Source organism: Engraulis encrasicolus, chromosome 15 (genome assembly GCF_034702125.1).
Source record: "Engraulis encrasicolus isolate BLACKSEA-1 chromosome 15, IST_EnEncr_1.0, whole genome shotgun sequence".
Taxonomy (NCBI): Eukaryota; Metazoa; Chordata; class Actinopteri; order Clupeiformes; family Engraulidae; genus Engraulis; species Engraulis encrasicolus.
In genome coordinates, this window is record NC_085871.1 from 11651106 (window position 1) to 11669594 (window position 18489).

Genomic DNA, 18489 nt, shown 5'->3' on the forward strand with positions numbered 1-18489 from the left:
TGTGTGTGTGTGTGTGTGTGTGTGTGTGTGTGCGTGTATGTTGCCGGTGTGTGTGTGTGTGTGTGTTGCCGGTGTGCAAGACGGAGCGGTCACTCGCAAGCCAGTTTACTGTCAAAGCTAGAGAGGCCAATGGCGAAGGCCTGCAGGGCACACATGGGGTAACTAAAGTCCAGAGTGAAGACGTCCTCTGCCACTCGGCCAAACTGCATCACGATGTAGTCCGCTGGAGGAAGAGGAAGAAGAAGAAAGACACAGGGCAGATGTTTACGTATGAGGTCAGGGGGAGAGATCACAAGACATTCTGGGTTGGGAGTTCAAATAGAGTTCATCTTAAGGTTATCTCTTGTGCCAGCTCAGTTGTTGATGACTGGCTGATGAATGGCTTCACAAACCACATTTGATAAGGATCATAAATAACACATGTTTCTCTATCAATCCAATTCTGAACAATAATAACTCTTATTGCAAAAAAGAATGATTTATTGCCTGGTATATTTTATTGCCATACACTCCTAAGCAGAACAATATCTTTAGTACGTTCTACTTATTTAATTTTAGATAGAGGAACAATTGTAGAAAATCAACTGGTTACTTCAGTACATGACACACATTTTTATCTTAAATAAATAAATTGAATTGAAATATCTCTAAGATGTGAACAAGTAATGAGTGCCATAACTGGCTTTAAAGGAATACTCCGCTTTATTTCTAGAAATTGCTTATCTGTGCTTATCTGTATTGCCCTGGTACCGTAAAATATGAGAATACATAGGATTTTTTCTCTCTCTGTGTTTGCAATACCTAGCTTTACAGTACAGGATAGCCATATTTAACATATCAATGGAATTCTATGGTACCAAATAAAACATAATCAAATGTACTTTGCGTACATTCGTGCAAAATGCTAATTAATTCCATCCAGTGATCACTTGTGGCTTCATACTAATGATAACATTTACTTCCTGATTGTGCTAAGCTATGCTAATAATGTCAATCATAAGTAATGAACACACTGAGAAGGAAATGATATGCACATCCATGTGTAATACCTGGAAATACAGCAGATACGTGTATGTGAAAATCAAAAAAGGGAAATTATAATCAGAATGCACTGTAATTTCACCAGGGACGTGCACAGGAATCTTGAAGGGCAGTTGCCAAACCTGAAGAAAGGGCAACACCCCCCCCCCCCCCTCTCCCACCCCCCTCAAAAAAAGCATCAACAATGAGCGGCCTTCAGACATTTAGGAAACTTCACCATGGGATGACAAGGCCCAACTGAGATGCAGAATCTGATTAAGTTCTGGTCATATTTAAGATTGTTGCTCTGCACATGAGCTGGATCTGTGGGATTAGCCAACCTCAGTTTAAAAAAAAAATCTGTTGATTCTGCCAAACCCTCCATCTAAACATCTGAGGTCATCCTCTTTTTCCTCTCATCCTCATGCTCATTTCTCCTTTATGTGCACAGTCTTCCCTGACATCATCTGTCTCTCTGAACACAGCTGATGCCCTAAACTTGTCATCTGTGTAATTACATAATTACCAGTACAAATTATTATTATTATTATTATTATTATTATTATTATTATTATTATTAGGGTATTATTTTAGTAGGCCTTGTAGTAATAGTAGAAGTAGGCCTATTATTGTTATAATTGGGCCTATTATGAATATTTTATTTTATAGTATCTTGACTATGTGTGTACAGTATGATATAGTGTGCTAGTTTTTAAACATGTAGGCCTACCTAATCATACATCAGAGATGATCAGTCTTGTGCCTACCTGCCCTATATGTCTCCTGATCCACATTTTCCTCATGTCTGGTTTGTGGCTGCTCCTCATCTTAAATGAAATGAAATGATAAGAAAATGCCTTGCTGAGATTATCAGCATGCCCTACATGTCTCCTCCTCATGTGCAGAGGTTTTGTGGACATTGACAGTGGAAACAGAGTTGGGTCGGAGAATATCAGCATAAGAAAAAGCACTTTCCTAGCGGTCTGAAGATCAGACCTCTATAGGCCTAATTGTGCTTTATGTCCATCATTCATCTTGCTTGCATTGTCCATCATTCATCTTGCTTGCATAAAACGTCATGTCATCATCTGCATGTAACTTAGTTAGGTAGGTTAGCCTTCCACAAAACAACCTGAGCCATGTAAAATGTTGACTGCAAGCTAGCTGGCTGTCGGGTTGTTTCCCCCAATAGCCTATCTGAACATGGCACATCCAGCTGTCAGATTATTTAGGATCACTAAACGTAAACTCGACATCGGATTTAAGAAACGTTACTTATCATTTAGCCTATTTTAATAATGTCGGCTGCTATGTTTCAAGATCACCTCAGGCCGTCAGGGCAGTCGCTCTAGGCTACACTCCCACGGCATCTTCAAAATAGCCTATTTTGTGTCTCTGCCCGGTCGTATGCATTCTTGCTCCCCTCCTCCGAGCAGCGCGTGCCCCCCTCGCAACGCGCACGCTGCCCCTCCCTTTGCCAATCTCTCGAGGTGTCAGGTGAATATGAATCTGACTCTGAAAACTTAGTTTAGAAGCTTCAATCAAAAATACGAATTACAAAGCAGATCAGTTGAAACATGGAATCATAGCCTATTTTTCCGAGGCATAGCTATAGCTGACTGTCGGGTTTTTTGCTACCTAAACGTGGCACCTACAGCTGGCTGGCTAGCTGGCAGATTTATAATCACTAAATGTCCTGCTCAACATTGTTTTAGAGAGGTTGATTATGAGCATATTTTGTACCCTAATATGTAGACCTACTGTGTTCAGGCTACATTTCAAGCTCACCTTTCAGACTCCTCCCAGACATCTTCAAAATCGTTCGTGTCTCTCATAGGCGCTCAAGCGACTGTCGCGTGCAGCGCTTCTCCCTCCCCCCAGTGGAGTTGTTGCGTACCCGCGCTCGTGCCCATTCTCGACAGGCCTGGTGAATTTGTATGACTGACTCTGAAGACTTAGTTTTAGAAAACTTAATTCAAAATTATGAATTATACCGAAATCAAATGATATTGAAATATGAAATGATAATTGCCATATTATTTCCCCCCTCCCTTGGAAGGGCAACATCAGCCAAGGTGGGCAAAAGGGCAGTTGCCCGGGCACCTTGGGCAACTATGCTGTGCACGTGCCTGAATTTCACAGTGCACCTGTGTGCTGCAAAAATGTGCGCATCACGTGTGGCATCACTAACATCACGAACGAGGCTACACAGAAGCACATGACACACGACACTTACGGTCATTGTCGTGGACAATCTGGAAGTTCTTGACAGAGGCCTGTGTGACGCGGCCGTGGAAGTTGAGCACGTAGGACTGCGTGTCGTCATTCCAGACGGGCGCCTTGTTATGTAGCTCGATCAGGTTCTCCAGGGCGCGGCTCTGCCACTTCCCCAGCAGGGTGTCCTGCTCCTGGATACACAAGGACAGAAGTAGAGATGTTCAGGCCACACCAACTCATTTCACTTTCACAGAAGTGACGTCAGAAAAGACCATATCAGCACGAATGCCACTGCTGTGGCAATTCCAGTGGACTCACGCTGGTTGGTCGGACGGGTATCCGCTCAAAGTTCATGTTCATCCCGGGGATGACGACAGTCATCTTGCGAGGCCCTTTGAAGCCTAACACGTTGGTCTCCTGTAGTGATTGTAGAAAGAAATGGAAAATGTATAAATGTCATGAGCAGAGAATAGGTCCGAGGCACTCTGAAGTGGAGTTAGAGGTCCTTTATTTTGGTAAATGGGACATCAAGCAGACATGTTTTGGTCGCATGCGATCTTCACATGACTGCATTTACACCATTCAAGTGTAAAGAAATCTCGCACACGGTCCATTCCACCAACAAACTTTAATACAACGTTTCGGTCATCCGACCTTCTTCAGTGAATGACAACCCCACTGGGATAAAATCCTACGTACCTGCCCAACTACAGAGGTGTGCAAAAGCGTCTTTGTTGAACTGAATTATACACTATATAAATGTCATGTTTTTAAAATATCATTTGTACTGGACAGAGCATGCTTGCACTTCCAACTTAGCACAGGTGCAAGGTAAATTGAGAGCAATGCCAATGGACCTTTTTCAAGAGCCTTTTTTCATGCGTCATCAGACATCTTCGAGTTCACACAACAGCTGATCGAGAGAGAGAGAGAGAGAGAGAGAGAGAGAGAGAGAGAGAGAGAGAGAGAGAGAGAGAGAGAGAGAGAGAGAGAGAGAGCGAGAGAGAGAGAGAGAGAGAGAGAGACTCACGTAGCAGATAGCTGCCAGTTCCTGTCGTGTGTTGCTCTCCTCCAGAAGAGTGCCAGGGTTCTTGCAGGGATTGGTGCCGTTGTCAAACACTGTGAACTTTGTGCCCATAAGATTGGATCTGCCAGTGAGGGGGAAAAAAACTTAAAACATAAAAAAACACATAGGAAAAAGCATACTTTCTGCTAAGCCTGTTCAGATTGAAATTAGGGATGGGATATATATCGGTATCTCTGTATCGGTATCGGGTTCAGATATCAACATATTTCAGAGATCGGATCGGAATTTTCCCAAAATATCGGAATTTTCCTGATAAAGACATTGAGTCAGATGCAATGTTATTTTGAAATCATAACACTTGCATATTAGTTTTCAGGATGGGATTGTTACTTTTTTACTTGTTACATTTTGCTTATTAATTGGTTTCCTGTTCTTCTGACTCCCTTTTCTGACCAAAATAGTCTGCTTGGGCCTACCTCAAGTTGAAACCCATGCATATATGTGATTTTGGTATTGGATCGGAGTAGTATCGGTATTGGCAGATATCCAAATTTAGATTTCGGGATCGGATCGGAAGTGAAAAAATGTGTATCGGTGCATCCCTAATTGAAATATGAGAAATGAATTGAATAGAAATATACTCTTGACTGGTCTTCCAGCTTGTGCAATACGACCCTTGCAAATGGTCCAGAACGTGTGTCTGATGTTCACCAAAACCAAAAGGGTGAATGTCACACCGTTTTTTTCAGTCTGCATTGGCTACCAGTGTCCGCTCGAATTACACACAAGGCCCTGACCCTTGCCTACAAAGCTACAGCAGGTTCTGCTCTGGTCTCCCAGAAGGCTATGCTAAAGCCTGGGGCGCTTTAGCCCAGGACCCAGGACCCAGGACCCAGGACCCAGGACCCAGGACGTTGTGTTCTTCCTACAGTACCAAACGTTTAGCCTTGCCCTCTACTCACACAAGGCCATCCCAGCCGAAACAGTCAATGGTGGAACAAGCAATCAGTTGCTACAAGAGCAGGGTCATCCCTCTCAACATTCAAGAAGCTTGTAGAGGCCATATTGTGCTTTGTGTGTCTTTAATGTGCGTTTTACATGTGGATTGTGGAGAAGTGTCATGCAAGACAAATTTCTGTGCAAACAGAGAATAACGTTTATCTTATCTTATCTTATCTTATCTTGTGAAGACTGCATAACAAAACTAACTCTACTCATCCCTATCCTGGACTGGACACTTACTTGCACTGCTTGCATACTCAATAGGTCCTCCAATATTTATGTATGACTGCTCTGTCTGTTCTACATTACCTATATGCTGCTGTACTCTGTATTGATTCCACACTCTGTACTTGATTGAATGTCCTATTTGTAAGACACAAGTGTCTGCTAAATGTATTGTAATGTAATATAATATAATATAATGGATGGGGTGCGGGATTTTGTCTACTGATTTGAACCATAACCTTGGTTAAATCCAATGCACTTGTTTGAATACTGAGGTGTCAGACTTGTAGGCCAAAGGTTGCTGGTTCGACTCTCAACCCGCAAGGTTGGTGGGGGGAGTAATTAACCAGTGTTCGCCCCCATCCTCCTCCATGACTGAGGTACCCTGAGCATGGTACAGTCCTGCCGCACTGCTCCCTTTCGGGCGCCATTGGGGGCTGCCCCCTTCCATGGGTGAGGCATAAATGCAATTTCGTTGTGTGCAGTGTTCACTTGTTTGCTGTGGAGTGCTGTGTCACAATGACAATGGAAGTGGCAGTTTCCCAGTTGGACTTTCACTTTCACAAAAGCCTTCTGGAAAATGGCAAAGGCCACTAGAAAAATAGTGTGCCTATGTGCTTTTGTACCAACCTCAGCTTCCCCACGAAGCTCTCTCCCTCACGGGACAGGTCTGTGGCATCCACTGAGATCAGGTAGTTTGACGTCTTGCTCTTTTTCCTCTTTCTTCCCGCCAGCAGAAAGAACTAATAATAAAAATCACACAGGGAAAAAATAGAAATGGCCACAAGAACAAAGAGAAATGATGAAAGGGTGTGACAGACAAACGCCCTTCCTCGCTGTTACACTTTCACTGGAAACACAGAAGCAATTTAATTCCACATGGACTTCTTGCAAATTAACATTATAAAGCATAGGCTCAGTCCAAAGAGAGAACAAAGTGTGGCAAGTTGTCTTTTCTCTTCTTTGCTAGAAGATGAAAGACAAAAACTTGTGTAAGACAGTTCTTCCATTCCTCACCAGGCCTGAGATTGCTGAAAGATTACTTTTGTAAAATAATGCGGCAAATTTGAATGACTAAAGGCTGACATATACTGTGCGATTTTTTCAATCATGGGTATTAAGCTCCTTCTCACACTGCACGAGGGAATTTAACAATTTAAAAGTTCACATCTCACGACGCGCGTCCTCACACTATACGAGCCGACAGTTGGATGCGATCAAAATGGTCCCGCTTTGCGACACGACAGGCATGGTTCCCGGGTCGGCAGAGGAGGGAACATGCACACCTGAGGTGGAGATGAGGACGCACTCAAGAGTGAATTGCGCCGCCCTGTCAATTTGTGCATGTGTTGTGTCAAATCGGGTTGTAGCACTGCTTTAACTGTGCGATTTACTCACGAAGGACGACCAGGATTTCAAACAGTTTAGATGTTCTTGCGACCCTACGATTGCGCGATCGTGAGCTGAAATCACTTGTTGTTACCTCATGTACACTACACGAGGCGAGACTCACGATTGACCTGCAATTGAGCAAGAAATCGGCCCAACTCCCAAAAAGTCGTGCAAGTGACAAATCGTGGAGAAATCTGGCAAAAAGTCGCACAGTGTAACCGCACGAATAGACCAGGCCCCATGCGATTGAAGCGACAGAGCGATATGCGCGATTGAAGCGACTACAGTAGGCCTATGTCCGTTACAAGCAGAAGGCAAAGCATTCAAACATTCTCATTGGCTGTGGTCACTGACCTCTATACAGTCATTGGCTGTCGCGGCTGGTCACCGAAAGGCGTCATAGAAAGTTGAAAGGATTTCAACTTCAAACTGTCGCTCTCGTTGCGCAAATCGCCTCTAGTCTCCAGAATCGCTTTTTTCGCGCGACTCAATACAAAGTCAATTACTTCCGTCGCTCGCCTCGCTCTTGTCGCGGTAGGTGTACTTGTGCGGTAAGCCCGGCTTAAGAGTGTAAATAACGTTTTTTAATAAAGTGTATATAAAGTCAAGCTGATGGTGATAAAGCAGGTACTGCTCCTCTGTGTCGCTTTGGATGAAAGCTGCTGCTACAGTAAATAGAGCAAGATGAAAAAGATTAGTCTGTCCTTGTCCTCTTCAACTATCATTTTACCCCTCGGGAAATTAATGTAAAATGGGTTTGTTTCACTTTCTGTTCTTCGGCTATGACAACAGACAGCCTCATACGAAAACTAAGAAACTAAATGAAGTTGCATAATATTGCTTGAATCAAATAACTAAAATGAGTCTGCTACAGTCTCCTCTCCTTTCCTATTAGGTGCATGAAGTGCAGGTGGCAGAGGTGTTAAAAGGAAAGGTAAACGTAAAAAAAAAAAAACAGTTCCCTTATAAATTCTCCTCCCTAACATATTCTCCTTTCCTCTACTTTTATCATTCCTCAAATTATTTTCGTCTCAAATTATTCTCTGCCATCCTCCTTTCTCATCTCATCTCATCTCATCTCATCTCATCCTACTTTCCTCGCATCATTCCTCCCATCATTCCCTTCCTCACCTTTCTGTATCCTCCATCTCCTCTCCTCCCATTATTTCCTTCCTCACCTACTGGTCATTCTCCTTTCTCCTCTCCTCTCCTTTTATGAATCCTTGCATTATTTGAGCGTCAACTTCCCTACCATCCTCCCTTCTCCCCTCCTCTCTAGCTATCATTCCTCCATGCTCCATGCTGTTTTTATCATTTCACCCATCTTAACTCTTTCCTTCTACCCTCTCTTCTTCTCTCCACCCATCCCTGCTCCTCTGCTCTCCTCATCTCCCTCCTCACCTTGCGGCCGTCCTCTTTCTCCAGGTGCATGAAGTATGTGGGGTAGAGGCCTCTGTCCATGCCCTTCTTGTCGCGTGTGATGCGGCACTTCATGGTGGAGCCGCGGGGAGCTGGCCGCTGCACAAACTCCTCCAGGTGGTCCACATCGATCGGGGGGATGTCCGTGCAGGGTGACCCCGGCGCTACGTATTCCTATAAGGAAAAAGAGTATTATTATTACATGCACTTACGGGAATGTATCTGTACAGAATACATATATTCAACAGTGGTACTGGTGTACTTATGATGGATGAATGAGACTTTTTTTTGTCCAAGGTAACTCAATTCCCTAATCTGACCCCAACAATGGAGGCCTGGCCATCACAACAACTAAAATTCTCTCAACCTCCCATATAAAATGGTTTCTCAGAGATGGACTTAAGCAGTCTCTATCAAACGCCTCTGGACATAACCACAACCAATCATTCCTTTCGTTTCAAGTTGGGCAATGGGCATCGTGCCAAGATTAAACTGGAACTCCACCAACTGGAGTTCACTCTCTTGCGTAATTGCAGTAAACCCAGTGACTGTGCCCCTGCGTTACCTATGAAATATCCGCGTTAGCCGGGTTGGGAAGACCTGGTCGTGAAATTTGGTTCAGCATCACAAAAAGTATGAGTGGGCCCGGCTAGGGTGCATCAGATGCCCCCTATGAAAAGATATTGCCTTGGCCCTATAGTAAAAATGTTCTACACCCAGTAGAAACAGACTGTGTAAAATATTTTGAAATTTGGATGAAGTCTACCGGGGCCACCAGCCCCATGAAAATACAAAATAATGGTGATAGTCAGAATCTTGGAATAGAAATGGACATTTTGCTGCATAAAGCTACCCAATAAAAAACATATTGTCTCAGCTCTGTGATAAAAATGTTCTATGCACAGTAAAATCACTCTGTGTAAAATATGTTGAAATTTAGATGAATTCTACCGGGTCCACCAGGCCCATGAAAATACAAAATAATGGTGATGGTGATGGGCAACCTGGATTCCAAAGCTGAAGTCCAGTGCCACATATTCCAAATGACATACCTAGTTTTACCTTTCCAGTTAGGGCAATTGGACAGGTAAAACCAGGTAATTTGAAATCTGTGGCACTGGATTGTAGCTTTTGAATCTAGGTTTGCCATTGTCTTAAAACAGAGGTGGACAAACCGCGTGACACATTTGCCCCAGCCAAAATAATGAACCAGCTGAGCCTAATTACCACTTAAGCCAGGTTGATGAGGTAATTAGTGAGATCACCTGTATTGGGAGCACAAACAGAAGGAATATCTAAGCAGGTTATGTATTCAGTCGATCCACTTACACAGACTTCAGTCTCAGGACAGACTGATGGTCAAACTGCTATATTTAGGCAAATTTGCTCTTTTGCAACACAATATCAATTCCTTGCTGCCTTGGACCACTGCTAGTATCAAGCAAGAGATTGCAAAGCTGCATGACTGTTATATTTGTGTGTTTCACCTGTGGGCCTACAATTCATGGAGGAACATCTGCACTAAAGCTGTGAATGTTCCTAGGAATACCTAGGCTACAAAGCAGTCAATACAACTGTATTGAAGAGTGCCATTACTTCTTTATCCCATCGCCTGTGGTAGTATTTCACTTTACTCCATCGGATGAGTACCATAACTTACCTGAGAGGACCTTGGCAATGGACTCTGGACCTGGTGATACCCATGACATACCTAGAAGCCACTTAAGTACAGGTCTTGGGAAGCCACTCTTTCCAACATCACATACAGTTGTATTGTATGTACTCTATTGAACTACTGCAGGGATTTCTTAAAAACACACAGGTCATTCCAAGGAGCATTCACAGCTTTAGTACAGATGCTCCACCAGGTATTAACAGCTACCTGTACAATCCTGTAGGCCCACAGGTGAAGCACACAAAAGTCATACAACTTCGCAATCTCTTGCTTGATACTGGCAGTGGGTCAGCTGGTTCATTATATTGGCTATATTTGGAATATGTGGCACTGGATTTTGGAATCCAGGTTGCCCATCACTATCACCATTGTTTTGTATTTTCATGGGCCTGGTGGACCCAGTAGAATTAATCTAAATTTCAACACATTTTCCACAGAGTGATTTTACTGTGCATAGAACATTTTTTATCACACAGCTGAGACAATATGCAGCAAAATGTCAATTTCTATTCAGGGCTGGACTGGGCGATAAATAGGGCCCGGGCACTTTTGGATTTAAGGGGGCCTCCTCATTATTATTAGTGCTGGAGAACTGACTCACCGGTGGGCCCCGCACCCTCATGGGCCCCTATTTTCAGTAATGTAAAAAATAAATAAATGGGGGCCCACGAGAGTGCGGGGCTCACCGGGAAATGTCCGCCATGCCAGATGGCCAGTCCAGCCCTGTTTCTATCCAAGATTTTGACTATCACCATGATTTTCTATTTTCATGGGGCTGGTGGCCCCGGTAGACTTCATCCAAATTTCAAAATATTTTACACAGAGTGATTTTACTGTGCATAGAACATTTTTATCACATAGCTGAGACAATATGTTTTTTATTGGGTAGCTTTATAAAGCAAAATGTCCATTTCTATTCCAAGATTCTGACTATCACCATTATTTTGTATTTTCATGGGGCTGGTGGCCCCGGTAGACTTCATCCAAATTTCAAAATATTTTACACAGTGTGTTTTTACTGGGTGTAGAACATTTTTACTATAGGGCCAAGGCAATATCTTTTCATAGGGGGCAACTGATGCACCCTAGGCCCGGCCTAAAACAGCACTTGCATTTTGCATTTTGAAAAACTCACTGTGAAACTTCCATCTTTCATCTTCCATTTTTTCTGGACAAGTAAAAGAAAAAAGCACAGAAGCACTAAGCTTCTACAGTAAGTGTATCTGAGTTAAAAGTTTGTTCCGAGAAAAAAAAACAATTTGCTGGTTTAAATCAATTCTAAGATCCAGTTTTCCACCATGGCGCCTCATGTGATATTCATCCAATCAGAAATGTATGAAACACTTGTTGCCTGTTTTTTGGTGTGAGGTGACACCAGAGAGAGAAAAAGGCAGACAGACAAACAGGCAGACAGACAGACAGACAGACACAGTGTGTGTGTGTGTGTGTGTGTGTGTGTGTGTGTGTGTGTGTGTGTGTGTGTGTGTGTGTGTGTGTGTGTGTGTGTGTGTGTGTGTGTGTGTGTGCCTGCGCGTGCGTGACAAATGTGATTCTCACCGTGCAAGTAGACTTTGTGCTGGAGGCTGAGGCGGGCCTGTGTGACTCTGTGGTGGTGTTGGGCGAGAGGGAGGGAGCTTGCTCCTCCTCCTCCTCCTCCTCCACCACCTCCTCCTCGCTCGCCTCGTCATAATTCATACTTCCAGAGAGACCTGGGTGAGGAGTGTCAGGGTTTGACAGGAGTGAAAGAGAAAGAGAAAAAAGAAAAAGAGGAAAGAGAGAAGAAGTAGAGAAGTAATAGGTAAGAAAAAAATGAGGACAAATGGCATTCAATTCATTACAAAGTGCCTAGATAATCACTCTTATCGGGTTGGGAGGATAGCAAGACAAAAATAGAGACGGTTAGAAACGAGGATGGCAAATTAGATTCTATTAATAACCAATTCATAAACTGATTCATATTGTCTAGAGAAAAGGGATATTCATTCATTTGAATTTAACAGTAAAAAAAGCATTTGCTGCAGCTGTATATCAAAGCAGTTCTGTCTTACACAAACACAGCTCAGCAACAGTACAGCTTTCAATAAAATAATGAATAAAAATGGAGGTGTGAGGGAGGGGGGGTCTACTATGTATTCCACAAAGCTCTGTGATTTGAAAAAGCCAAATATACTTCCTGACGCAATACATTTGCAATGGGAATCATGCCCCCGTGCCCGGGCCTGAACTGTAGCATGCAATATTGAGCAGCCGGTTTCTCCTTCCCCCGTTTCCTGAAAACTCCTCCATATGCATACAGATGGGGGCCAGGCAGGGAGAGGGAGGGGGAGGGAATGGAAAAACAGTGGTGTGCAAGGCAGTGAAGAAGAAAAAAAAAACCTAGTAAAATATACAGAGGACTTTGTGTGTTAACATGGTTTTCTATGCGACAGTAGATTTTATATACGTGTGTTTTTATGTTGGAATATCAGGAATTCCATGATTGGTGTATTTGGTGGGGTCAGGGGGACTGCCGACAGGGGGGACAAACAGGTCAGTTGTCTTGGGCCAGGGAGAGGGGGCCCCAGAATTGGGACTTCATGACTTCATTACATTGTATGGGGGACACGCACAAACACATCCACTACTTAATTCTTGGTTGGTCCAATCTGGAGCCCCCTGTCCATTACATTACATTACATTACATGTATATTACATTATACTTAGCTGAAGCTTTTATACAGACCGACTTAGACAGTATTACAAGTACAGGGTATTGGTTACAGTCCCTGGAGCAGTATAAGGTTATGTGCCTTGCTCAAGGGCACTTCAGCCATGAAGTGAGACAGGGAGTGGCAGGGTGGGATTCGAACCTGCAACCCTCTGATCCAATGCCCTTGTCCTTAACCACTCGATCATAATCAGTTATTGGATATTTTACTTTCACACAAATTCTTGGTTGGCCTAATCTGGAGCCTCCTCTACATTACAGTCAGCAATTGGATTTGGGATCCATGACTCCCTCTGTGTGGATTACATTAGTGGTCGGCAGCATACTTTACAGAATGCACATGAAAGAAGTCGAATGAGGGGCCCCATCAAGATTTGTAAAAAAAAAAATGCTGTGTTACTTAAATATTTGGAGAGTCCTCTGGGACCAAATAAACTCCAGAAGATGTTAAATGGACTCTATGTGTTGAATGGACAGTGCTGAATTTACTATGCAGGCTTCTGTTATTTCTGAATTTACTATGTAGGCTTCTATTCTTTCTTCCACACTGAGGAAGGAGAGTGTTTTCTTGCCTGTCAGCTTTGTGGCACAGTGGTCTGAGATTACTTTTCCGTCATTGGATTTGCCTGCTACATGGCACCCAGACTGTATTGTCTGCTTCCAATGCTTTTGGGAAAGGCAGAGACAGGCAGAAACAAGAGGGAAGGAAACAGAGCAGGGGAGCAAAAAAGTTCAGAGAGCGGCATAAAACTGACAAAAGTGAAAGAGAGAGAGAGAGAGAGAGCGAGAGATACTGGAAAAGAATTAGATGGATAGGATGATATAACAGAGGGGGATGAGACAAACACACAGACAGACAGACAGAGTCAGTTGTTCCTGGCTGGAGCTGATACGCCTTTGTACTGTACCCCCCTTTCATGACATGAGATTCAGGACACGACTGGAGGAGAGGACAAGGGACAAAGTTTGCCTCTGCGCCCGCTCCCGACCACATGACTGGCTACTACTGACAGACCCGACTCTGTTTTTCCTCAATGCTGGGCAACACTCGGCTCTACATTTAATTACAGTTGGGCCAGGAGGATTTGGAAACCATGGATCTCACAACATGCTATAGAGTACAAGCGGAGGCTAACGTGTTCCAGTTCACGAAAAGGACATACTGTACTCTCTTTTTCTGACCTTTTGTGGCCACCACCTGTCTTTGTTATTAGCATTTGTCTGTATTTTAGTGTCTGTCTGTGTGCCTCTCAACAAAATACTCAAGGTCATGATTAAATTATTATTCTTAAAGGGAGACTGTGAGATTTGTTGTTGTTTATTTCCAGAATCCATGCTACCCATTCACTAATGTTACCTTTTTCATGGATACTTACCACCAACATCAAATTCAAAGTATTCATTATGACTGGAAAAATGGCACTTTTCATACATGAAAAGGGGATCTTCTCCATGTTCCGCCATTTTGAATTTCCAGAAATAGCTATTTTTAGCTGCAAAAATGACCATGGGCCATACTACAAAATATTAGTTTATTACTTAGTAAACTTTCATGAAAAGGTCAAATTTGGCAATAGACAACCCAATTTCAATGACCAGCATAGTTGCAGTACCTTTTTTGACCATTTCCTGCACAGTGTACCTTTACATTTTCACAGAGTATCTGTATTGTCTCTGCTTCATAGCGAACATGGCTCATTGGTTATCTAAAACAGTGGTTCCCAACCTATGGGTCGGGACCCACCCTATGGGTCGCCAAAGATCCACAGGGGGTCGCAAAGCCTTCTTAATTTTAAGGGGTTTAATTTTAAATACCATATATCACCCATGTTGAATAAATGACAAAGCATTTAACTAATGCATAGAAGCAACAAAATGTTAGTGCTATTAAACATTTATTCTATATTTGACCGAAGACGAATTGAGGAATAAAATTACTAAAATGAGGTTTCACAGGAAACAGAGGGTATCATGTGACTCCCTCTCCTGCAGGCACTAGCGCAGTTGGGTCACCCAAAGCTTACAATGGTAAAAACATGGGTCCCTGAAGAAAAAGGTTGGGAACCACTGGTCTAAAACAGTGGAACATCAACATTGGAAATGCTTAAATAAATAACAATAATGACCAACAAGCCATGTGCAAATACCACAAATAGCAAAATGGTTTCCAATGAACCAACGACGTACAGTGTCTTAAAGAGTCTCTTGCACGTGACTAAAAATGTAACTCCTTAGCAGAGGTCTACGTTCTCAGAGTGCTTTCCTAAGCTCTGTATTATTTCTCTTCCCTCCAGTTAGCCATTTTTTCTACAACATTGTGTCCTTGGGTTTCTTGAAAGGCACACCAAATAAAATAACATTGTAATAATAATTAATAATGTTAATGGAAATGAATAAGTATGGCCACCCTCTCCTCCAGTGAACATTAGGGGTCATACACACCAAAGCCGAACGGAACGGATGCGGGACGAACAACGTCTTTGTGGTAACGCTTTACTTTACGGTACAGTTACCATATGTAATTACTGTGTACTTTCTGGGTAACAACAGGGTATCAGAGAGAAGTTACATGGTATCTAATGGGTAAAAAGGGGGTAATTACAAAGTACATACCATTAATTGGGTAACAACAGGGTAACAAAGAGAAGTTCGATGATTAGATGGTTTGAAAATACGCAGTAGTTTCATAGTAATTCTTGAGATATGTGTATTACATACTATTTACTTTGTAATTAGCCCCTTTTTACCCGTTAGATACCTTGTAACTTCTGTCTGTTACCCTGTTGTTACGCAGAAAGTACACAGTAAATACTGTACCGTAAAGTAAAGCGTTACCCGTCTTTTTGCTTAGTTTCAGCCGGTGTGTTCTACTCTGCCTTTCACACTGAGAGAGTCGGCGTACACGGCCTGTTCAAACCCCCCCACACAGCCAAAGGTAGCGTGCTACTTTGCCATTCATTTGAATGAGACACCGCCGGTCGCCGCCGTGAAAAATACGCTCGAGTTCTATTTTCCAATGGTGTGTATAAGGACAGATATGTTTCCATGTTATTTTCACCGACGCTGGTAAAAGTCGCGTCCGTCACGCAACGCTTTACTGCCCTAGTGTGTAGTTTACGGACGCGATTTTTACCGGCCATGCATTAATATTGAACAGCAAGGAAGAAAGATGCTGTAATAATCTTGCCTAGTGCTAGCTGTACTGAATAACATCTATGTAGGCATGTGTGTGCATAACATATGGTGCATGTATGTATGAATCTTTGTGTGTGTTGTGTGTCCACATGTGCGTGTGTGTGTGTGTGTGTGTGTGTGTGTGTGTGTGTGTGTGTGTGTGTATGTGTGAGTGGGTGTGTGTGTGTGTGTGTGTGTGTGTGTGTGTGTGTGTGTGTGTGCGTGCGCGCATGCGCTCCTCCAACATGGCTTACATGCTGAGATCGGATTGGTGAGCTCCTTTAAACTGCTCTAAATTCATGCCGCACACCCGTTGTAATTGCCATCGTTAACGCAAGCAGATTCAAAATGCTTCGAGAAACGATCCTGATAGTGTGTGTGTGGGTGATGCTAGGAGCTTGTCGGCCTTCTGGCAGATCTTTGCCTGTGGGCACTGGGGGGGTTGTGCCGAGTGGCTAGGTAAATGGCACGCTGACTGCCTAAGTAGACGGTCATTCTTGACAAATTGATTTGCCTTTGTATTCAGACTCCAGAACACCACAAGTGTACAGTGCCACATCGATCCAACACTGGTTTCTTTTCTTTTCTTTTTTTGCACCTTCCGTTGCCCCTGACTCATCCCACTCATTTCCTTTTCTTTCATATCACAGACTAGATTTGTCCCTCCTCACAGAAAAAAAAAAACAAATGATAAGATTACAGCAAAAGAGAAAAAAAGAGAAAAACCCATTCTCAACTTTGATTTCTCACAAAGTTACAATCCCAATTAACGTACTGTTCATAAAAAGTTTTAAAAGTGCTTTGTGAACCAAGACGGAAATGTGCTTTTACTGGACACTGGACACATTGTGCCAGACCTGTCACCGAATGACCCACCTCTCCTCTGCAGCAGTTCGTGGATGTCCGTCTTGGGCTCCAGCAGCGTGTCTGTGTCTCCGTCCCTCTCTGGCTCTTCGGCGGGCGGGGATTGTGAGGAGGGCGTCTGGCTCACCGAAAGGATCTGGACCCTGGAGCCTGTATCCGGGACCTCAGAGCCTAGGAATGCTGCGGGGCCATCGATCCCTTCAGGAGGGTCAAATAGGTAACAGTTAGAAACAGGGTTGTTATTACACATTTGCACCCGTGATTTTCCATGCTTTCTCAAAAAGCTTTCATGAAATGTTCATGATGAAAAGAAGTTATTTAATCTCAATGTGACCAAGAAAAGCTGATGTCAACACTGAAACACCTACGATTAGGTTAACATGTAAAAACTAGAACTGGCACTCGGTAGAGCGCAAACCTTCGCCTACGCCACTTATTTTTTTCTGGCCATCTTCAGAGTGTGGGGCATAACATTCTCCAAATGTTGGTGTTAGTTTCATGTAAATCGGACCGGAATATCGTAATATTACATTTTTGGCCCATTCTTGACCTCTTATTCAATTCAGCATGCACACGTTGTTCTGGCATATAGTGCTTGGCAAAGAAAAGTCACTGGAGCCACATAGACAAAAATGAACAATTATCACCTTGATATTAATGTTTTATTCCACATAACCAACTTATACATTAATAACATGTCCCCATTGGATTTAATTGTAAAAGACGTGTACATGTAAATGAATATCAAACATATGAAATCATCTTTATCGGCATTGAAATAGTCACAATAGTCAACCTCAGGTTTAAGACCAAATTACGAGCTGATATTATAAATTGAAAAAAACGTATGGACACCACCATGACGTGTGGCACATCACAAGATCGGGAATTGAATTCTGCACATCTTGGCACTGGTTTCAGGCAAATCGGATGCCAATTAACCGAGATATCACAAATTTACGTTTTTGACCTTTTCGTGACCTTGACCTTTGACCCAATCACTCCCAAAAAGTAATCGATTGTTCCTTGGGTCATGACCAATCATCCCACTAAATTTCATAAAAATCGGCTCAGTTCTGTCTGAGTTTGACCTTTTCGTGACCTTGACCTTGACCTTTGACCCAATCACTCCCAAAAAGTAATCGATTGTTCCTTGGGTCATGACCAATCATCCCACTAAATTTCATAAAAATCGGCTCAGTTCTGTCTGAGTTATACGAAGTACAAACAAACAAACATATTCACAAATAAATAAATACACAGCGGTCAAAACATAACCTTCGCCGACTTTGTCTCGGCGAAGGTAATCATGGTACTGACTGACTGAAGCAACTTGTTTTGACACCAACAACAGCCGACAGTTCATGGCAATTACTTTATTATTGCACCGCCACATCAATTTCATATAGATAATTGATAAAATATTAGGCCTACATGACATTTCCATGACTTTCCCAAAACGTCTGGACAAATGATAATTTACAATGACGTTTCCAGTGCCTGGAATTTGATTTTTTTTTTTTAAATGTTTCATGACCGCAGGAACCGTGGAGAAAGTTGGGCAAAATGAAGGTAGATGTGAACATTTTGGATGGAGCCTGCGGGTTTGTTCCAGGGTACATCTCTATATAGATTGTCCCACAATGTTTTCAATATTTTATTTTAACACTTAAAATCGAAAAGTAGGTGTTCATAATTATTAATTACATCTTCTATGTGTTGTAGGTCACATAGCAAACACTTCAGATAGAACATCCGTTTGAAAAC

The 18489-nt window shown here is 42.8% G+C and overlaps 1 protein-coding gene across 1 annotated transcript in view; it reads right to left on the reverse strand.

Annotated features, from left to right (window-relative positions):
• tulp3 (TUB like protein 3) overlaps window positions 1-18489 on the reverse strand; it is a 45755-nt gene that overhangs the window by 2476 nt on the left and 24790 nt on the right. The window contains exons 7-14 of the mRNA XM_063217047.1: window positions 16735-16920; window positions 11535-11686; window positions 8285-8476; window positions 6122-6234; window positions 4268-4385; window positions 3556-3654; window positions 3257-3428; window positions 47-223 (exon numbers count right to left, since the gene is read on the reverse strand). Coding sequence (XP_063073117.1) covers window positions 90-223; window positions 3257-3428; window positions 3556-3654; window positions 4268-4385; window positions 6122-6234; window positions 8285-8476; window positions 11535-11686; window positions 16735-16920 — 1166 coding nt within the window. The 3' untranslated portion in view covers window positions 47-89. The remainder of the gene's footprint in view (window positions 1-46; window positions 224-3256; window positions 3429-3555; window positions 3655-4267; window positions 4386-6121; window positions 6235-8284; window positions 8477-11534; window positions 11687-16734; window positions 16921-18489) is intronic.